At 33.8% G+C, this 20,605-nt stretch overlaps 1 protein-coding gene across 1 annotated transcript; it reads left to right on the forward strand.

The window, feature by feature from the left end:
- Positions 1-11,885: 11,885 nt before the first annotated feature.
- On the forward strand, positions 11,886-15,193 carry LOC133174752 (uncharacterized). Its single transcript, XM_061309840.1, has 2 exons — positions 11,886-11,958; positions 13,123-15,193. The coding sequence occupies exon 2, from the start codon at positions 13,204-13,206 to the stop codon at positions 14,884-14,886; it is 1,683 nt and encodes a 560-aa protein (XP_061165824.1). The 5' UTR covers positions 11,886-11,958; positions 13,123-13,203; the 3' UTR covers positions 14,887-15,193.
- The last annotated feature ends 5,412 nt before the right edge of the window (positions 15,194-20,605 follow it).

Here is a 20,605-nt window from a genome sequence, read left to right on the forward strand (position 1 = left end):
TTTCAGACAGTTTACCAATATTTTCATCTAAATCGTTAATAACATAATTTACATTTTGTGCATTCCATTTCACCGAAGTACTATATGACCTAGAACATTGAACATAATTATACCCATGTGACCCATGTCTTGTAAAATTTGAATTTAAAACGAACGTTTCCCTGAATGTCCCCTTTATGTCTACCATTAACAATGCGCATACCAGATGATTTACACAGTGATTCTAATTTCCTACCAAAGGTGTTGACTTGTGTATCCATGTTATTACGACAAACAAAGTTATCATCACATTCATAATCAAAGGTGCTTAACAAGTTACCCATTTCCTTAGTTAATACATCGTTTTGAATAAAATCATCTCTTTTCAGAATTTACATTATTAGGTAATATCAGACTGATAATGAAATATTTACATGCGCGGATCTAGAGGGGGAGGGGGGTCGGGAACCTATATACGAAATCTATATATGAAAACAACTAAAAGAGAACTTGGACCCCCCCCCCACCTTAGAAAAAACGGACCCCTGTTAAGTTGGTATGAAAAGTTATATATATGAAGCTTAAAAAGTGAGCGGCCAAAGCCACCTCTTTCCCTCCCCCCCCCCCCCCCCACCATGAAATAGGTTTTCAAATTTGGGAAAGGAGTTTAAGAGGGTTTTATTTTTTTTTGTTTTTGTTTTTTTTTTTTGTTTTGTTTGTTTTGTTTTGTTTTGTTTTGTTTTTTTTTTTTTTTTTGCTCGTCAAGAAATTTCTGGGTTGGATCCCCCTGGAAAAAATTCCTGGATCCGCACCTGATTTGCATAAGAGGCCCATATGGGCTGTATGTTCACCTGAGCATTTTATGCTTGATTTAAATGTGTGCTTCTTCCCTGGTTACCAGAATTTCAAGGAGAGCAGTCAGAGAACATTTCGGGGACGTAGCAACGTTTTTGAAAGTGGAAGGGGGGGGGGGGGTAGCCAGAAAAAAAATTTCAACTTACCTGAAAAAATTTGACGAGCCAAAAAAAGTTTTGTTTTTTTTTAAATTCACAAATCCTATTTCGTTGGGTGGGGGTGGGGGTGGGGAGGGGGTTCCAACTTCTTTCAGTACCCCAATTTTATATATACACTACTACATTACCTTTATTTGACTATTATGCAACAAAAAGTGTGTGGGGGGGGGGCAACCACCAGTTATGTTTCGAAAACAGTGGGGGTGGGGGGGGCAGGTCCCCTTCCCCCCCCCCTCGGATGCTACGTGCCTGCATTTAGAGGCAAACCCATTAGTGCGGGTATTACTGCATTATGACAGCATCTAGTTGTGAATGTTTTTTGTCCAGTTTGGATATTGAACAAGACATGTTTGTGAAACACTGATGCCCAGGTATTGCAGTTCATGGCAAACACTACTAAGTCAGAAACGTACTGACATTCCCATTTTTTACTGATAAACTAAGACAATTGCTGACAATGTGCTATCTTTACTGCAAAACTTAGACAATTACTGGCCCGTTTACTGTCCCTGCTAAAAATTTAAACAAGTGCTGACATTTACCGATAAGTACTGTCCAGGGAAGTTAATATGAAATCCAAAAATATTAAGATAAATGATAAAATGAAAAAGTCATGAGCTAACCTATTCTTGATATCAATTTTAACATAATGTTTTTAATTTTTAGATAATACATGTATGAAATGAGCTTAAAAACGTGTTCAAAGCCTATTCTATCCTCACAATGTCAGGGGTCCTGAGAAAAAGAATTAAATGAAGAATAAGATATATATATATATATATATATATGCTAAGTGCTGGAAATATGTTTAATAATCTTCTTTAGTGTTAGTATACCAAGGGCGGATCAATAATTCTTTTTTCCGGGGATTGGGGTCCACGTCAACTCTGACAGATGTCGGACTCAAAAATTCTTTGACGAGCCAAAAATGGGGAAAAAAATAAACAATTGCCCAAACTTTAAAAAAAACATATTTCGTGGGAGGGGGATCTCGTAGGGCGTGGTGGGGGTGGTAATAAACGTAATGAATGTAAACTGATCAAAAAAAAAAAAAAAAAAGAAAAAATTGAAAGAAAAAAGAATTAAACGACATTTCTAATTCGGATGACCGTCTGATCATGGGAGGAAACCAAGATAGCACGAGGAAAAAGGCAGAAAAAAGAAGGCGGAAAGAAAATTTATGATGATTAAGGAAAATATTCTTAAACGAAAAAAGAAATACAAAATTAGAAACATCCTAAACGTTCAAAATGTTTGATGTTTGAGTCCCCTCCGCAAATAGAACGGAAAACAAAAACAAGAAGAAAAGGCGGTCGACAGATAAAAAAAATATTTAAACAAAAGGAATGCATAATAGAAAAATTCCATTGATCTGATTGATTTACAATTTTTCAGTGTTCATTCTTTTTAATCACTTGCTTATTACATAAATTAAACATTATTTTAAATTCAAGAACGTTAGTATTTTAGATGAAAAAGAAGAGCGTTCGAAGACAGAAAAAAGATAAAATACAAGTCATCTGTCTTAAGGTATAACACACCATACTTGTAATTTAATGCTATTAAAGTTTGATGTTTTAATTTGTGACCTGTAAATTTTTTAAACGGTTAAGTTGTATCTTTCCAATGATTAAGAAAATGCACAAAAATTATGCACATGTTTGTCAAAGCCAAATATGGGCGCCACATTTCATTGAAAAATAAAAATAGTATCAATTAAGAGAACACAAAAATATCAATTGCAGCGCATAAGCGATCTTAAAATTATGATCGCATCCTTTCTCTGAGTTGTGAAAAGAAAAATACAAACATATTTGTTCAACTGAATGGAGTCTGTACAAGTGGTATTCATTTACCCCACTCCTCTGGAAAGCTGATGTCAATTAAGTATCGAAAAGTTATGTTATAAGTTTGGAATTAATTTCACTTTTCAACTTTTATACAAATATGAGGATATCTGGGACCAATTTTCAAAGTTAACTACATGTATTTTTTTCTTTGCACTGGTCCAACTCTGGTGATAAACATTACCTTGTCTATAATATAATTATGTCAATAATGTCATCTTTACACATTTGATTCATTTATTTTATTAATTAATTTATCTATCGATATTTTTTTTTCAGTAAACAATTAAACATACAATGGATTAAGGGGAAAATTACTTTATTGGAAGCAGTTGATGGCTTTAGACGTTGTATTCGCAACACTTAATGACGTTTCTATTATTTAGCGGCGTGTATATTTCTGAACAAAACCGTATACATGTAATTAACAATCTCATTTATTTTCATCACACTAACACACACATTAATTATGAGAAGACGGGGTAGCGTAGGCGTTAACCTAACGATTAGAAGAACGTTTGAATAAAGTATGAGGTTCTTTTTTTTCTTTTCACATACCGTATAAGCAGAATTTTTAGCAAGGATTTAATTTTGGCATTTTTAGTGAGGGTTTTGAGAGCGCTAAAATTGAATATCGCTAACAATATATACCGTATTAGTTGTTATAACTAGCTATCTTGACATTACAAAATCGCTAAAATTACTTCTCGCTAAAATATATTCCAATATTTTATGATAATTCACTAAATTTGCGTCTCGCTAAAAATTCCACTTATTCGGTACCTTATAGGCATAGGTAAACTGACTAATATATTATTTATCAATAGGTTATTCAATAAAATACTGTAAATCACTTTTTATTCGCGAGAAATTTATTTCATTCGTAAATATTCAAAACAAATTTGCGATTTTAGTTCCAAGATTGATTGATTGATTGTATGTATATTGTTTTACGTCCCATTCGAGAATGTTTCACTCATAAAGAGACCTCACCACATTCAGGTGAAGGGCTTCAAATTTATACCTTTACTCGGCACTCAGGGTCATTGAACAGTGAGGGTTCTTTATCGTGCCAACGCCTACCGTGACACAAAGTCTAACCCTAACGCCTGCCGTGACATGGGCCTCGGTTTTTAAGGACTCATCCTAAAGACCCGCAACTTTAACTTCAAAATGCCGAGCGCTTGGCGAAGGAACAGTAGCTACCTATTTTTTTCGACTTAGGTCTGTCACGGCTGTGATTCGAACACACGACCTTCTGATCACGGACCGATTTAGTTCTAAAAAAGCAATATTTAAAACATTTTGAGCAAATTACTCAATATATTCATTAGGCACCGTTCGATTTCTATTATTTACATACAATTTATTTCATTATTTCCAAGTGACTGTTAGTGTTTTTTTTTTCTTATATTTCAATTCGCTCAAAATGTTTTTTTATGAATAAAAAAAAGTTAAATATTGGACAGATAAGATAAAACATTTGGCTTGTTGGATATAAATAATGGTCTTTTATACCAATGATAAATCTTCCTGAAAATACTGGATGAATAAAAAAAAAACAAAACAAAACAAACAAAATAACAGCGATTACATTTAAATGTTTTAATTGTTCATACAGTCAGGCTTAAACTCTTCAAGGATATATTTACCTTTTTAAAGAAAATTAAAGATAATTTAATTTTTAAATGAGATCAAACAGTAACACGTATTATTTAAGAGTTTTAGATTACGTTTTAATTCAAATCATCTGTTTTGTAAGTGAAAAACACTATTCCTGCAAGTGGAATGTAGTTCTTTTCTTTAAATCATATTCCACCTTCAATTATATTTCTTTCAATTTAGTTAAAGGATTACTGCATTTTTTGATATTGCTTTTAAGTCAACACAAGACAATTTTATTTACGATGTAAGAGAATACCGTATAATTTTTTTTTAAATCGTTCAAATGATATTACATTTTCACCCACAACATCAAAATTTCTAATTCTTCTAGTGGGCCTATTCAATGTCTGTCTAATTACATTTTTCAAAGTACGTGTACTTGTATTTAAGCACATTTACCAGATGTCCTCTTAAAGATAACACAGTGCTTCTTTGAAAAAAGAATAGGCAGTTTATTTTCAATGTTATCTTACCGAATGAAGCATTGAACAAATGATGCAAATCTGTCAAAATGAAACCTTTTTTTTTCTATTCAAGGCTGAGTATTTTCAACTGCAATGACAAATAAATTTAATAGAACATAAAATCAGGTTGGTAAATTGAAACGTTATGTATTCAGTAAAAAATTGTAATTAAGATAATTTTTAATTAAGTTATCCAACATAAATTTGGATTTTAAAATGTTCCTCTTAATTCTAATAATGATGGTTCTAGCTCCTCAAATAGCTTAAAAACCGTACTGTGATTTGGTTTTGTGTTTGTGTCCTTATTCTTAATTATAACGACAATACAGCGACAGCGCATCGACAACACAGCGATAATGCAGCGACAATACAGCAACAATGCAGCGACAATACAGCGACAATGCAGCGACCATACAGCGACAATGCAGCGACAATACATATGAAGATCGAAACCGTTTCATAAATAGGGGTATGAACATCTTCAAACATAAGTAACGAAAATACATTCAAAATACAAATCACACTCCGGAGAGTTAATGATTGCTTATTAATTTTTATTATTATATACATGTATATCAAAAACAGTATTACTTACCCATCGAGTCAGTAACACAACATAGTCTTAATTATTTTATTTATTTATTTATTTTTTTTTTTTTGGTCTTTACGGATCTTTGAATGCTCAGGAAAACAAAACAAATTTAATAGGATCTGTATTGCCAAGTTAACAATTTTCCCCGTTTTTTTTATTGAAGAAGGTGATATATGATAAAGAAATGACATATTAAAGACGAGAGATGTTTGTTAATATATATTTTAAGTAATAAAAAAAAATTTCCAACATTATCATTATTTTTTTAAAAAAGAATTTTTTTTTACATTTTTCAACAAACCTTTTATTTATCACTGCTAGAAAATCATACACGAGATTAATACATTTAATCTGACATTTGAAAAACAGGGTGGTTAACACATACACATGTATAAAATTAAAAACAGGGAAAACCTGAGTTGACGAAATTGTGATGAAATTAATCTTGTCAATTCAAAGCGTAATCTTGTCAATTCAAAGCGTAAATGATGAGAAATAAATTGAATTGAATCTATTGTACATTCGAATGAATCAACAGTCCCGTCCCATGTGTGCGTTTTAATAATAAAAAAAATTAATTCGGATATAATATGCAAACGTTAATTGTTATCAAATTAAAGTTTGTTTTTTTTTTTTTTCATTAGACACTTTTATTTCTGACTTACACAAAAATGTTATATAGATAAAAAAAAAATCATCAAGTTGTGAATTATTTCTACCCAAACAATATACTAATTCGCCTATTGTGCTTTTTGGACCGTTTAATCAAGTTAAGTACCTGTATTTATATTTTAGCACATTTAAAATGCATTTACCAGATGTCTTCTCAATGTTTACGCAGTTTTGTTGTTCTTCGATCCTAGAGTAAAGGAAGTTCATTCTTACTGTATTCTTACTGATTACAGTATTATACAAACGATACACATTTGTCAAAACGAACACGATATTTAAACTCTGGGGATGTTAAGCAGTGAAATTTAGGGGACCTAAAAGCAAGTGTATTGTTTGAATGGACTTCTGAGCTAGAATACTGTTCGTTATTTAGAAGAATAAAGATTACCTGGGCAGTGGATATCAAGTTTTATCGTGAGATAAACTACTTAGAAAAATTCACATTAGAACAAGTGTTAGTTTCTCTTCGTTCTTCTAGCTTATATTTTCCCGTGTTTGTAATAGTAGAAATGATGTCCGTGTTATCGAACTACCGACTTGGTAACAGATCTCAGTATCTACAGTCACTGACAGACCTTTACATTCTGCTCCTTTCAGACGAAGTTAGATATATACCATTACAAGCCAGAGTCATATCATGGCAGATACTTGGAATATGCAAGCAAATTGTTGGAGACTTGCATGGGGCATTAGACTCTTTTCAAGAGTCACTTCGAGAGCAAAATTCTTCAGAAATGCGGAAAGCTACAAAAACTAGAATAGCCCATATACAGCATCAGCTGAATAGATAAACAAATATATACTGAGGTTTCATAGCAACTGTCCTTGTTACAAAAATGTCTGTCAAATCTCATATTTTGAAATTAAACATATCTATAAAAGTGTGAATGGGGGACAATCTCACAGATATTATGAAACACACTGTATAATGTAAACACCTGTTTTAGTGTAAAATTAGCTTTATATCACTTAATTATAAGGCATTCGTTATAAGAACGTAAGTACACTTTGTGAAGCATACTGCATGTATGAATAAAAATTCAAGATGAAGAAAGAACTAGTAATCCTTGCATATCAAACTGATTAATACTACCCAACAAATAAAACTCATAAGTGTGCAGTGTGTTAAATTGTGCTTTCTTAATTAAGGGCAAATTTTGGAAATAATTGCCACAAAACAACGGAGTAAAGAAAAGATATTATGCAATTTTAGTATTTTTTTAATATTCATGATTAATGAATTACTTTGTAATACTTAATTGCTCCTTTTTGCAAGAATAAAAGCCAAGATACAAAGTAGGTATGCACTAAGTTTTCACAGAACTATTTTTTTTTATTAATTAAGTATCATTCCTGCTAAAGTATCTCCCACAAACATGTATATTTTCTAGCCGTTGGCAGATTTTCCCCTGAATTGAGTTACAATCGAGGTTGTTTCCTGGCTATACGTTAATATAGAAAATGTAGTGTGTATGTGAAACTCTCGTGTGCTCCTCAAAAGAAACTGAAGTATGTTAGTACCATCTTTGTTTGTTTACTATTTGTCACAAAGCTTTTAACATGTAATATATAACAGCATGCCATATCTCTGGAAGCACAGAAGAATAGTTGCGTTCAGAGTTTGTAACCAGAGTAACCAATAGGTTAGGTCACCAACAACTGGTGGAAGGTCACCAAATCCACCATCATCCAAGAGGCTATAGAGATTTTGGTGTGTGACGTCAACATAAAAATTTAATATGGCGGGCCTAGAACAAATGCTAGGAATTAATTACAGAGGATTTGTTCCCATTTATGCTAAATGGAAAATACTCAGATTTACCTAATAAAACAATCGACGGTAGTGTCGTAGGGTGGATATGACAGCAGAGATTATTCACCATGTTGTCCAACATGGACAGACGCTCAGAGAAAAAGCAAGGGGAAGTTCTGGATGCAATGACTGAAGTCATTCCGCCCTCATGGTATTAACAAACTAATTGACTTCACCAGAATGAACGTGAACTAGATCCAATTCCTGATTATACTGTAAAAAACAAGACCATTCTCTCCATATTGTGTAAACTTTATAGGTAATTCGCATTATCAATTCTGAAACAACCCACACAATGTTTATCGCTTACGCTTTTGTTTATTATTTCTTTTATCCGATAAAAGTCTTAAAACATTTCCAAATTCATAATAGTTTCAAAATCATTTATTAAAATTCTCCTTCTATTTTATCTTTCTTTTGTTTCTTTTTATCATATATAGTTACGCTATTTTGAGAGAATGGGAAAATTTACGATTTACTGACTGTCGTAATTAATAAGCGATAATTAATTCTTTCAATTTCTCAGTATATATATATATCGCACTTTAACAGAGTACACCCGACAGACCGCCCCCACCCCCTTACCCCCCAATATTGGTCACCAGGCCCCCTAATTTTGATCAATGCGCCTCAATATATTTTTATACATTTTTTTCGAAACGATCTAAATAGAGCAATGGACAAATCGCACCCCCCCCCCCCCTTATTTGGTCAGAACGTACCATGATTTTGGTCAATTTGGCCTTTGTAGAAGGCTCAGGTAAGGTTTGTAGGTTTGTTTGGAATCAGTCCCCAAGCATTGGTCAAAGAGCCTCATTTAATTTATTAACAGTTTTATATCCCCAAAAATGATTTATAAATAATCCTTCAATGCTTTCAAGGTTTTTTTTTCAATTACCTCAGAGAGGAAAATTAATTTCTACCTTTCCAATTTTGCCCATAGCACCTCATAATTTTGGTCATTGTGCCCCATAAAATATATCTTAGGATAATATTCTGAATTGAACATCTTACAGAAAATATTACCAAAATGTGGTTGATTAATGTTTCTTAAATGTTTGTATTTTTTGTTTCATGTATAGAACGAAAATGCTCATCCTTTAAAATAATTGAGAATTTCCTCCGATATCATTTAATTAACCCCTGGCAACGGAATTGGGAATTGGAGGGGATATACTCAGTAATGCAATCCTGTGTATGTGTGCTTGTTTTGGGTTAATGTCCTGTGCGAAACGGAAGTGATGTGTTTTGCATCAGGATCGACGTCGAATGCTGCTTTTTATTTTATAGATATGCTCTTTGCAAGGGAATGCTCAACTTTGTTGTTCCCTTGCTGTAAACCAACTATTATTCGCGTCATCTTTTATTCGCGATTTGTCAGTTTGAAATCAATCCGCGACAATCAATTTTCGGAAGTGAGAAAATATTCTCTACAAAGTAAAATAAATAGTTAGCGGTGATTATTATTCGCGAGTTACGGAAGGTCGGGAAACTCACGAATATTTCTCGCACGCGAATAAAAGTTGGTGTACAGTATTTGTATATTTTTATACTTTTCTTCTGAAATGGCCGTCACGGTAGCTCCATGATCGGAAGGTCGTGTGTTCGAATCATGCTCTATTCGATTAAAAAAAAGGTAGCAATTGATCCTTCGCCAGGTGTTCGGTTCTTTAATTGAAGTGAAAGTTGTTGGTCAATCGGGAGAAACTTAAAAACCGAGTCCCCGTGTCACGGTAGGCGTTTGCACGATAAAGAACCCTCACTGCTCCATGCCCTGAGTTCCGGGTAAAGGTCTAAATTTGGAGCTCTTCACCGTTAGGGTGAGTTAACCATGCATCGGACACATACCATGCTTCGGACAACTTTAAGCAATAAACTTTCATTGAACCTGAGTGTCTCCGTGTTTTTACTAGTTTCTGTCTTAAAGGTGAAGATTTAAACTTTTTAATGATGCCGATTTTTAGTTTCATGCTGTGATAAAAATACCATAAGAATGGCCTTGAAATTACGTCATATTTTGCATCATCAAAGGGGAGTAACCAGAATTCTACGATTTTGTAATTTTTAGAGTTGTCGTTCTTTTAAATAGACTTCAACGGAACGAGTCGGACCTATGTAAAATTTTTCGAAGGTTGATAATTGTAAAGAATTTTTTTAAAAAAATTTTACTTCAATGTTTGTAGAATATTTTTTAGAGTTGTTTTTTACTAAAGTATGTTTATTTCACCGTACATCGGACACAAATTAACCATGCATCGGACACTTTCTGATGCATGGGTAATCACTTCCATTTTCATATAAAACCCAAATGGCAGCTATTTTTTGCCGAAATAGAAAATAAAAACTTTAAATTTTCAGTGAAAATACAAGTTATCGATATATGACTAGTAGAAGTGGACTCAATTTATTTTTTTGAAAGTGGATGATGACAACCCACGAGAAAAAGGCGCGAGATGGCATATTACTAGCATTGTAACGCCTTTCTAAGGCGATGTGATGCACCTAAAATCTCTTCACGTTTGTGGATCGAAATAGTCATTTAAATATAACTATAAGGTTAATTTTTAAATGAAAGATAAAATTGTTTCGACATTTCTAATTTTAAAGCACCGAGATCAATGCATGATATTTTTTCGGTTCAAAATACCGTATGTCCGATGCATGGTGAATATTGTCCGAACCATGGTGAATTTTGACTTATTTCGGAAAAATCGTTTTTAGTGATATTTTCTCAATAAGTAACACACGATTGTGTCAAGAATTTATATTTCAACCACATACTACATGTTAAGCTCCATTTTGGTAATATTCGGTGGGTAGCGATATCGCTAGATCTTGTCGATGCATGGTGAATTCACCCTATATGATGACGTCTCTCTAAGATTCAAAATATTCTCGAACAGAACGTAAAACAACATACAATCATTCAATCGATCTTCTGATACGGCGGGAAAATCTTATTTTCATACATATACAACGGAGAATAAAGGCCGCGGTATATCTTTGGTGCAGAGTTTGCACTAACCGTCGTAGATATGTGTTGACGTTTCGCTCAAAAAGTTTCGGATATATATAATGATATGTTTTAATTCTAATGAATCGTAAATTAGAATGATTTGAAATCTAAAAAAAAAAAACGAATCTTCTTAAAAATCACCTTTAGTTTTTGTTTTTGTTTTGTTTTGGTTTTGTTGTTGTTGTTTGTTTGTTTGTTTGGTTTTTTTGTTTTATTTTATTTTGTTTGTTTTGTTGTTGTTGTTGTTGTTGTTGTTGTTTTTGATGAATAATAATATTTCATTGCCATTTATTTTTTTTTTTTAATTATTTATATTGGAAATATGCATTTCTGAGTTTTTTACTTCTCGATCAATCCCTCTTAGTATAATTTTTGTCAACAAAATGCCCCAAACAAATCCGTTCCTGAGAAGCTTAAATCTGAAAGACATCTTCTAAGAAGAGATTTATAAACTGGATCAATAAAAGAAAGCGATTGTCGCCAACAGAATGTTGTCTTTTAACTGAGTTCAGTCTCGTAAGTCAAAAGTCTGAGTGGAAAATTTTTTCCTATATTCTTTGGTGTAAAGAATTGCCCTGGAGGCCATGGTTTTTAGAAGATTTAAGAGTTTAAATAAAAGAGCCTCTGACGATTGACGTTGGAAATACAATCCCGATCGGGTTCGTCATTCCCAAAAATAACAATGTAAACAATGATATTTCCGTAATTTCGGATCCACCAACAATGTTATGTTTTAGTCTGCCAGCTGCTGTTTATGTAAAGTTATTTATTTTAAAACATTTTACTTCTTTGATTACTTCATTATTTTGATTGATTGGTTGTTTACTTGTATCCATTATGGTCGGTGAGAGTTGTGGCTACACACATACAAATGAACTGAAGAAGTTTATTATTCAGGTACAACAGGTCCAGTACAATCAGTACATTTAGCTACGTAGCTAAAATTACCTACCGTAGCTTTATTTACCTACCTCAGGTAGCTTTATTTAGCTATTTCAAGGCAACTTTTAACAATTTTGCTTTTTATTTTAAAAAGACAAAAAGTCGCAAGAAAATGTGTACTAATATTTATTCTAGGTATCATTTAAAAAGCAATCTAAAGCAGAGATAGTTTTAACATTGCTGCGTTTGATCACTTTTAAGGAAAATATGTATTCCCATTGTTTGAGTAACTGTACACACCTTGTGCACGATGAGGCGTGGATAAGTATGATAACTTCACATTGTGCTCATGTTAACCAAAACTGGTTTTCTTTGTTATTACACTCAAGAAGTAACTGTTAGGTCACAAATTAACTGTTGTATATAGCCCCAAAACTTTTAGAACTTTGATTGCAATTGCGCAAAAAAAGACACATCTCCAACAGTGATTTTTTCATGAATTGTTTTCAGATGAGTTCAAAGTTGAAAATTATCACTACATCAAAGTGCAATTTTCTGCACTTTCTGGGAAAAATTCTTCTTTAAGAAATAAGTTTGATTTAGCAGCTAAATAAAGCTACTTCAGGTAGGTAAATAAAGCTACGTAGCTAAATCTAGTGATTGTACCAGACCTGTACAAGTAGGCATATATCTAGTTTGATAAGGCGATTGTTTTGATATCTTTTAAGGTGTTTAATGCATATCGTTTAAAGATTATTGTATAAATGTGACTAATATGTCCTAGAAAACTATTTAGCATCAAATGAAAGAGGAAATATAATTTTAATTATAAATTTGAAAAAGTACAGTACATGTATAAATACAATAGGAATGATATCATTTTAAATGTAGTGATTGAACTGTGAATGGAAATAGCGTAGCAGCTAAGAGATATAGATATCTAGATGAAAGATTTGCAGGCATATAATGAATTCTTAAAGCCCAATAAAAATTATTAAATGCACTTGTAAGTACTTAGTAAATTCATATAAAATCTAAATATATATTCACAATTTCACACAAGTGCTATCTTGATAATTTTCGGCCAAAGTTTTGGTTTCATTACGTATACATTTACAAAAAAAGTAAGTTATTTTAGATTATTAATTTTGTGAAATTTAGTCTCTTGTTTATTTGTAGTTTGTTCCACAATATTAAAAAGCCAAGGAAGAAAATTGAACAACCAAAAGAGGCTGATACACTTAATATTTCTATAGCATTATGAATAAATCATCCCCAACACAGCTGAAACCACCAGAATGTTCACAGTGTAGGAGCAGTGCAGAATACTACTGCAGGACATGTAAACAAGATTTATGTGTACCCTGTAAGGAGGAACATGTAATAGACTTTGACACAAAACTCCACAATGTAGTGATTGATCGCTTAAAATATGGAGACTTTATGTTACTAGAGACTTGTGAGAAACACCCAAACATGGCCTGTGAAATGTGGTGCCTTTTGTGTAAGCTTCCTATTTGTTCTAACTGTGTAGAGCACGTAAGTCATATACCTCAGGATATAAAATTGGTGTATAAAATTCAGCAAAAACAACACCAGCAAAGAACTGTTCTTGTAAAAAGTGAGATCATGCTGCATAATCGTGGTATCCAGTCAGGAATCAATTCTGATTTCAGATCTTGTCAAACAGAAATCTCCAAACTCCAGAAAAATATGATAATCAAAGCTGAAAGACTGAAGGATCAGATAGATATAGTATTGGAAGATGTTACAGAGGACACCAGGGTAAAACTAAAATGTTACTTCAACTCTAAACAGAAACAGCAAAGAAGACGCATAAGATCCATACAAAAACGTGTATGCATGACTGAACAGTTAGCAAACAGAGCGATACAGTTTCTTTTATTCTTTAAGGAAACCAATGTTTTCAATATAAATGACACTCCCAGTACATCAATAGTCACAGTTCACTCTCTGAGTGAGGAAATCAACAAAGCTAATGTTTTCAATTGCCTGGGACGAATCCAAGTTACAGAGACCAGAAAAAGAGAAGTAAGAAATGAACAGATATATAAAGTGGTGTCTCCACCAGTGTTACAGAAATCTTTCAAGGTGAAGAGTAAATGGTTTATGTCTAATTTTATTGGTCATATTTCCTGTGTGACACCAGACACTGCCTGGGTCAGCAGTTGGAACGATTTAAACTTGACAGACACAACGGGTGAAAGTTTACATTATCTTGACATTAAATATATCGACATAATCAAGGATGGTGTACACACAGTGACTAGAGAAGGCAATCTTGTATACATAGATACGTATTACAAAATCAACAAACTCTCGTTGAACAATAAAACTAAGTCTACATTAAGGATGATAGCAGAACCTTGGAAACCATTCTGTCTCTACTGCTCTCCCTTAAATGGAGATTTCCTTATTGGGATGATGAGTTCGGATACAAATAAAGCCAAGGTAGGACGATACAACAGTAAAGGACAAAAACTCCGACACAACCCAGGTCAGGAACTGTACGATAATCCCAGATATATCACAGAAAACCTCAATGGAGATGTGATTGTTTCTGATTTGAATAAAAATGACTCTGGCTTAGGTGTTATAGTGGTGACAGACTCTATTGGAACACATCGCTTCTCCTTCAAAGGAAATTCACAAGGGTCAAAATTTAGACCATATGGAATTTGTACAGATGCTCTGGCCCACATCCTAGTTTGTGAATCTTACAGCAGGACCGTACAAATCATAGACAAAGATGGTCAGTTCCTGTCAGTGCTACTGACAGAAGAACAAGGAATAAAAGATCCATACACCATAAGTTATGATCACAGATCACATCTTCTCTGGGTCGGATCATGGCGGGACACTGTAATCCATATATACAGACATATACAGAAACGTGAATATCTTAGAGGGAATTATATATAAAAGTAAATAATGTATAGGTACAGTACAGACACTTAAGGAACTAATAAGTACATGTACATTTGAAATTATTGATACATATTCAAGTACATATAACTCTCCCTTTTTAATGAGAGCTATGTCCATGTATACATAGATTACTAGTAATATTTTTATACAAATGGTGGTCAAACCTGAAAGATGATTCATACTTTTTTTTTTTTTTTTTTTTTAATTTTATTTCCCAGACCTATACTATAACATTTGAATTCCCTACACGAATCTTTATGGCAGCTGCCAGGGATGGGGCCCTGACTAAGCTCCATCGAAATACAATTATAGCATAAATTAGTCTTACATCATCAACCAAGAGCACAGGACTTTGATCTATAACTACCAATTTTAAAACTTTAATTAATAGTCATATCACCCCTAAAAATAAAAACAGAACAATTCTCGTTTGAATACCCGGACAAAGTGGGATGCAAGTTAGTAAGGAGGCCACCTTGAGATTTCCACTGGGTAGTGGGAAAATTTGAAACCTTGCTGGGAGTACAGGAAGCTTCTTGTTTCTGTGATGATGAAAGAAAAAAAAACGTATAAAATTTATTGCATCGATGTATTTTAATAAAGAATTTGTATTAACATCATGACCATGATAAAAATACAATTTTAATTATCGTGGTAATTACATGAACACTATTAGGAAGTCACTTTTACAATATTTGGCAAAGGAACAACAGAGCTTGAAGGATAACATGAGATGAACTTAAAGATAACCAGGACTTTGTATCATTGCACTTCTTATATATTTAAACTTAAAATTGCCAACAAATTAAGGTGTGTTTTTTTAACATTAAATTACGCCTGAATACCTGTGTCTTTTGTTTTGTGACGAGGAATCGACATTTGTTCAAACAAAGGAATCAGATAGTCACCTTATATGAATGGGTAAAGCTAGGTCAATAGAATTTAACATTTTATTTAACTATTGCATATAATGGTAAAAATAGTGGACAATTCGTTTTTCATTTGTGAAATGCCAAAATAAATATGTGTTTTTTCAAGGATTGACGCTGAAAAAAGTCTTTGACTCCATCACGCGGCAAATGGAGTAATTATTACGGCATATCCGATGTAAAGAAGCTAAAAATTGCTGTTGCTTTCTTCGAATGTAGCGCTCGCTCCGCGATCGAAAGGTCGTGAGTTTGAATCTCGGCCGCGACAGACCCAAGTCGATCAAAAATAGGTGGCAACTGTTCCTTTGCCATGCGCTCGGTACTTTGAAGTGAAAGTTGCGGGTCCTTCGGATGAGAACTTAAAAACCGAGGCCCCGTGTCACGGCAGGCGTTGGCACAATAAAGATCCCTCACTGCTCAATGGCCCTGAGTGCCGAGTAAAGGTCAAAATTTGAAGCCCTTCACCGGTAAATGGTGACGTCTCTATATGAGTGAAAAAATCTCGAATAGGACGTAAAACAACATATAGTCAATCAATCATCTTCGAATGTACCACCGCATAATGGTTGTATTTAGTGCATTGTTACTTTATTTGTATTTTTGTTGAATAAATTCTTTCACCTATCAAATTATTTTCTTGGATATTGATTAATTCGTCGCTTCCGACCTTTGCATATCGTGTATTTTGATATACGACTTTGAATTTGATCAATACTGCGGCTAAGAATTACCATCTTCTTTAATTTATTGCTACCTTGATTTTAATTTCATGTCATTCCTGCAAGAAAGATGTCTTAACTGAGTTTCAGACGCCCAGGTTGTATTTCATTACGAACAGAACATGCGTATTTTTTTCTGACAGAGCAGAAACATTAATGGGTTCCTGTTTGGAAGACTTTTTCTAATGATTTTTTTTTCTTCGAGTAACCTTTTTAAGGAAGATGGATGAACAAGGCGTGCAGAATGATTATAGTGCGACAAAACATTTAAGTGAAAAATTAAATCTCAATTATAACAAATTTACTTTGATATCTCATCTAACCAATATACTTCATGTAAAATCTTCATAACTTGCAAAACTCTCACCAATATTGAAATTATTTGCCCACGAAATAGAATTAAAGATGACTTTTGTGAGAAGCGCTGACTTTTACAATCGACGGCTTACTTTAAAACTAGGACAATATATGGAAGCTCTTTTTGATGGCATGTTATGGGTGTCTAAGTCATTTTCCAGTGAAATTATGCGGATCTCTTTTATTGAAATTATTCTTCAAATTCATCACTGTTATTGAATCGATTCAATTTTGAAATTAACTAACTCATTTTTAATATAGGGAGCGTGCCATTTTTATTCAGGAAAAATCTTCAAAGACAATAAAGTAATAGAAAAGAAAAAATGCCTTCACTTACTCAAATGGATAAAACAAATGCAAATAAAGTTTTCAAATACTCTATCTTGGTCTAATATAATGTTTAGAATACTTGGATTTATTTCAAACTATGTGATTTAGTTCAGATTACAATTTATTCTACTTGTATGTCAAATGGTAGGTCAGTCTAATTACACAAAAGTACCCTGAAAATAGGGTGCAGTGTAGAGAGGGTCCTTAATGTATAATGACTCGAGAGACAATATTATATATGGTTAAGGGGAGAGTTTTCAACCATTTTCAAGATAATGTATATGATCATTTGTAGTTTTAGGGGTTGGGAATGACCTCTGGGGGTCTTGACCCCATATATCCTATTTAGTGTGCTATAATACAAAGATGACTTATGGGCTTTTGCTTTAATGAAAGCTATTTTATTGTTTCCGGTTCCAAAGATCGAGTGGAATGACCCCAGGGATTTGCCTCATTGTATAATTTGTACAATTGTGGCATTCCAATGATCTTTGACCCCTTTTCCAACTATAGGCTACTAACCATTTTCATTTCTGATTATTTTACCCCGTTCTAGTCGCTCGTGTGGCGCAGTGGTTAGAACGTCTGCTCTAGAGTCGTGGAGTAAGGGTTTGATCCTTAAGTCGCGGGTTCAAATCCACTGCCGGATGTGGAGATCAGTTCTTCGGATGAGACTGTATAAACCGATGTCTCGTGTTTCAGTAGTTGTTGGCACGAAAAAAGATCCCTCACTGCTCAATGGCCCTAAGTGTCGACACTACGTTAAAATTTGCAGCCCTCCACCGGCTGCGTTTCCATATGAGTGAAAAATTCTCGAGAAGGACGTGAAACAAAAAACAAACCCCGTTCTATACTAAACGTTTAAAATAATATATTCATAATGTACTTACCGCCTGTTATAGGTACTGTTAACTTGATGGAATAATAAATCCATTTAAAACACACACTATATATTAATAATCCCAGTGGTAAAAATGATGTACATACACCAATTGCAAAACAATAATGATAACGGTAAAATTAGTGCTCGCGGTGTGACGTAATTCCACTCACGAGTCTAGAAATTTTCCAAAAAGGTGTACATTTGTAAAATTTATATTATAATTACTTACAATTTTTTTCTTCATAAGTTTGTGTTATCTATTCTAAATATGACAGGAAAACGAGTGAATCGTGGGAGGGGGGGGGGGGGTGATTTTTGACAAAGTTGATTGGGTCAAGATTTGGAAAGGGGTTCTCCGAGTCCTACCCAAATACTGATAAAAATTTGCACAAGTTGTCATTTTGGCAGCTAATTTTTTTTAAGTTCATCAAAAAAGCTATGCACCAAAATAATAATATTTGTTGTTTTGACAATGTATTCAACAAGTTCCAAGTATGGGTAGAAAATTACCCCCCCCCCTTTTTTTTTTTTACACAAATCTTTCAAAAATTCTCTCTTTTTTTCCAGAATTTACATTATTAGGTAATATCAGACTGGTAATGAAATATTTACATGCGCGGATCTAGAGGGGGAGGGGGGTCGGGAACCTATATACGAAATCTATATATGAAAACAACTAAAAGAGACCTTGGAACCCCCCCCCCCCTTAGAAAACACGGACCCCTGTTAAGTTGGTATGAAAAGTTATATACATGTATATGAAGCTTAAAAAGTGAGCGGCCAAAGCCCCCTCTTTCCCTCCCTCCCCCCCCCCCCCCCACCACCATGAAATAGGTTTTCAAATTTGGGAAAGGAGTTTAAGTGGGTTTTTTTTTTGTTTTTTTTTGTTTTGTTTTGTTTTGTTTTGTTTTGTTTTTTTTGTTTTTGCTTGTCAAGAAATTTCTGGGTTGGATCCCCCTGGAAAAAATTCCTGGATCCGCACCTGATTTACATAAGAGGCCCATATGGGCTGCATGTTCACCTGAGCATTTTATGCTTGATTTAAATGTGTGCTTCTTCCCTGGTTACCAGAATTTGAAGGAGAGCAGTCAGAGCACATTTCAGGGACGTAGCAACGTTTTTGAAAGTGGAGGGGGGGGGGGGGGGGGTTAGCCAGAGAAAAAAATTTCAACTTACCTGAAAAAATTTGACGAGCCAAATGTTTTTTTAAAAATTCACAAATCCTATTTCGTTGGGGGTGGGGGGTGGGGGTGGGGAGGGGGTTCCAACTTCTTTCAGTACCCCAATTTTATATACACGCTACTACATTACCTTTATTTGACTATTATGCAACAAAAAGTGTGTGGGGGGGGGGGGCAACCACCAGTTATGTTTCGAAAACAGTGGGGGGGGCAGGTCCCCTTTGCCCCCCCCCCCTCGGATGCTACGTGCCTGCATTTAGAGGCAAACCTATTAGTGCGGGTATTACTGCATTATGACAGCATCTAGTTGTGAATGTTTTTTGTCCAGTTTGGATATTGAACAAGACGTGTTTGTGAAACACTGATGCCCAGGTATTGCAGTTCATGGCAAACACTACTAAGTCAGAAACGTACTGACATTCCCATTTTTTACTGATAAACTAAGACAATTACTGACAATGTGCTATCTTTACTGCAAAACTTAGACAATTACTGGCCCGTTTACTGTCCCTGCTGAAAAACTTAAACAAGTGCTGACATTTACCGATAAGTACTGTCCAGGGAAGTTAATATGAAATCCAAAAATATTAAGATAAATGATAAAATGAAAAAGTCATGAGCTAACCTATTCTTGATATCAATTTTAACATAATGTTTTTAATTTTTAGATAATACATGTATGAAATGAGCTTAAAAACGTGTTCAAAGCCTATTCTATCCTCACAATGTCAGGGGTCCTGAGAAAAAGAATTAAATGAAGAATAAGATATATATATATATGCTAAGTGCTGGAGATATGTTTAATAATCTTCTTTAGTGTTAGTATACCAAGGGCGGATCAATAATTCTTTTTTCCGGGGATTGGGGTCCACATCAACTCTGACAGATGTCGGACTCAAAAATTCTTTGACGAGCCAAAAATGGGGGAAAAAAATCAACAATTGCCCAAACTTTTAAAAAAAACATATATCGTAGGAGGGGGATCTCGTAGGGCGTGGTGGGGGTGCTAATAAACAAAAGGAATGCATAATAGAAAAATTCCATTGATCTGATTGATTTACAATTTTTCAGTGTTCATTCTTTTTAATCACTTGCTTATTACATAAATTAAACATTATTTTAAATTCAAGAACGTTAGTATTTTAGATGAAAAAGAAGAGCGTTCGAAGACAGAAAAAAGATAAAATACAAGTCATCTGTCTTAAGGTATAACACACCATACCTGTAATTTAATGCTATAAAAGTTTGATGTTTTAATTTGTGACCTGTAAATTTTTAAACGGTTAAGTTGTATCTTTCCAATGATTAAGAAAA

The sequence above is a fragment of the Saccostrea echinata genome, unplaced genomic scaffold (genome assembly GCF_033153115.1).
Source record: "Saccostrea echinata isolate AGI-Se365-2 ecotype Australia unplaced genomic scaffold, CSIRO_AGI_Sech_v1 ptg000059l, whole genome shotgun sequence".
In the NCBI taxonomy this organism is placed as follows: domain Eukaryota; kingdom Metazoa; phylum Mollusca; class Bivalvia; order Ostreida; family Ostreidae; genus Saccostrea; species Saccostrea echinata.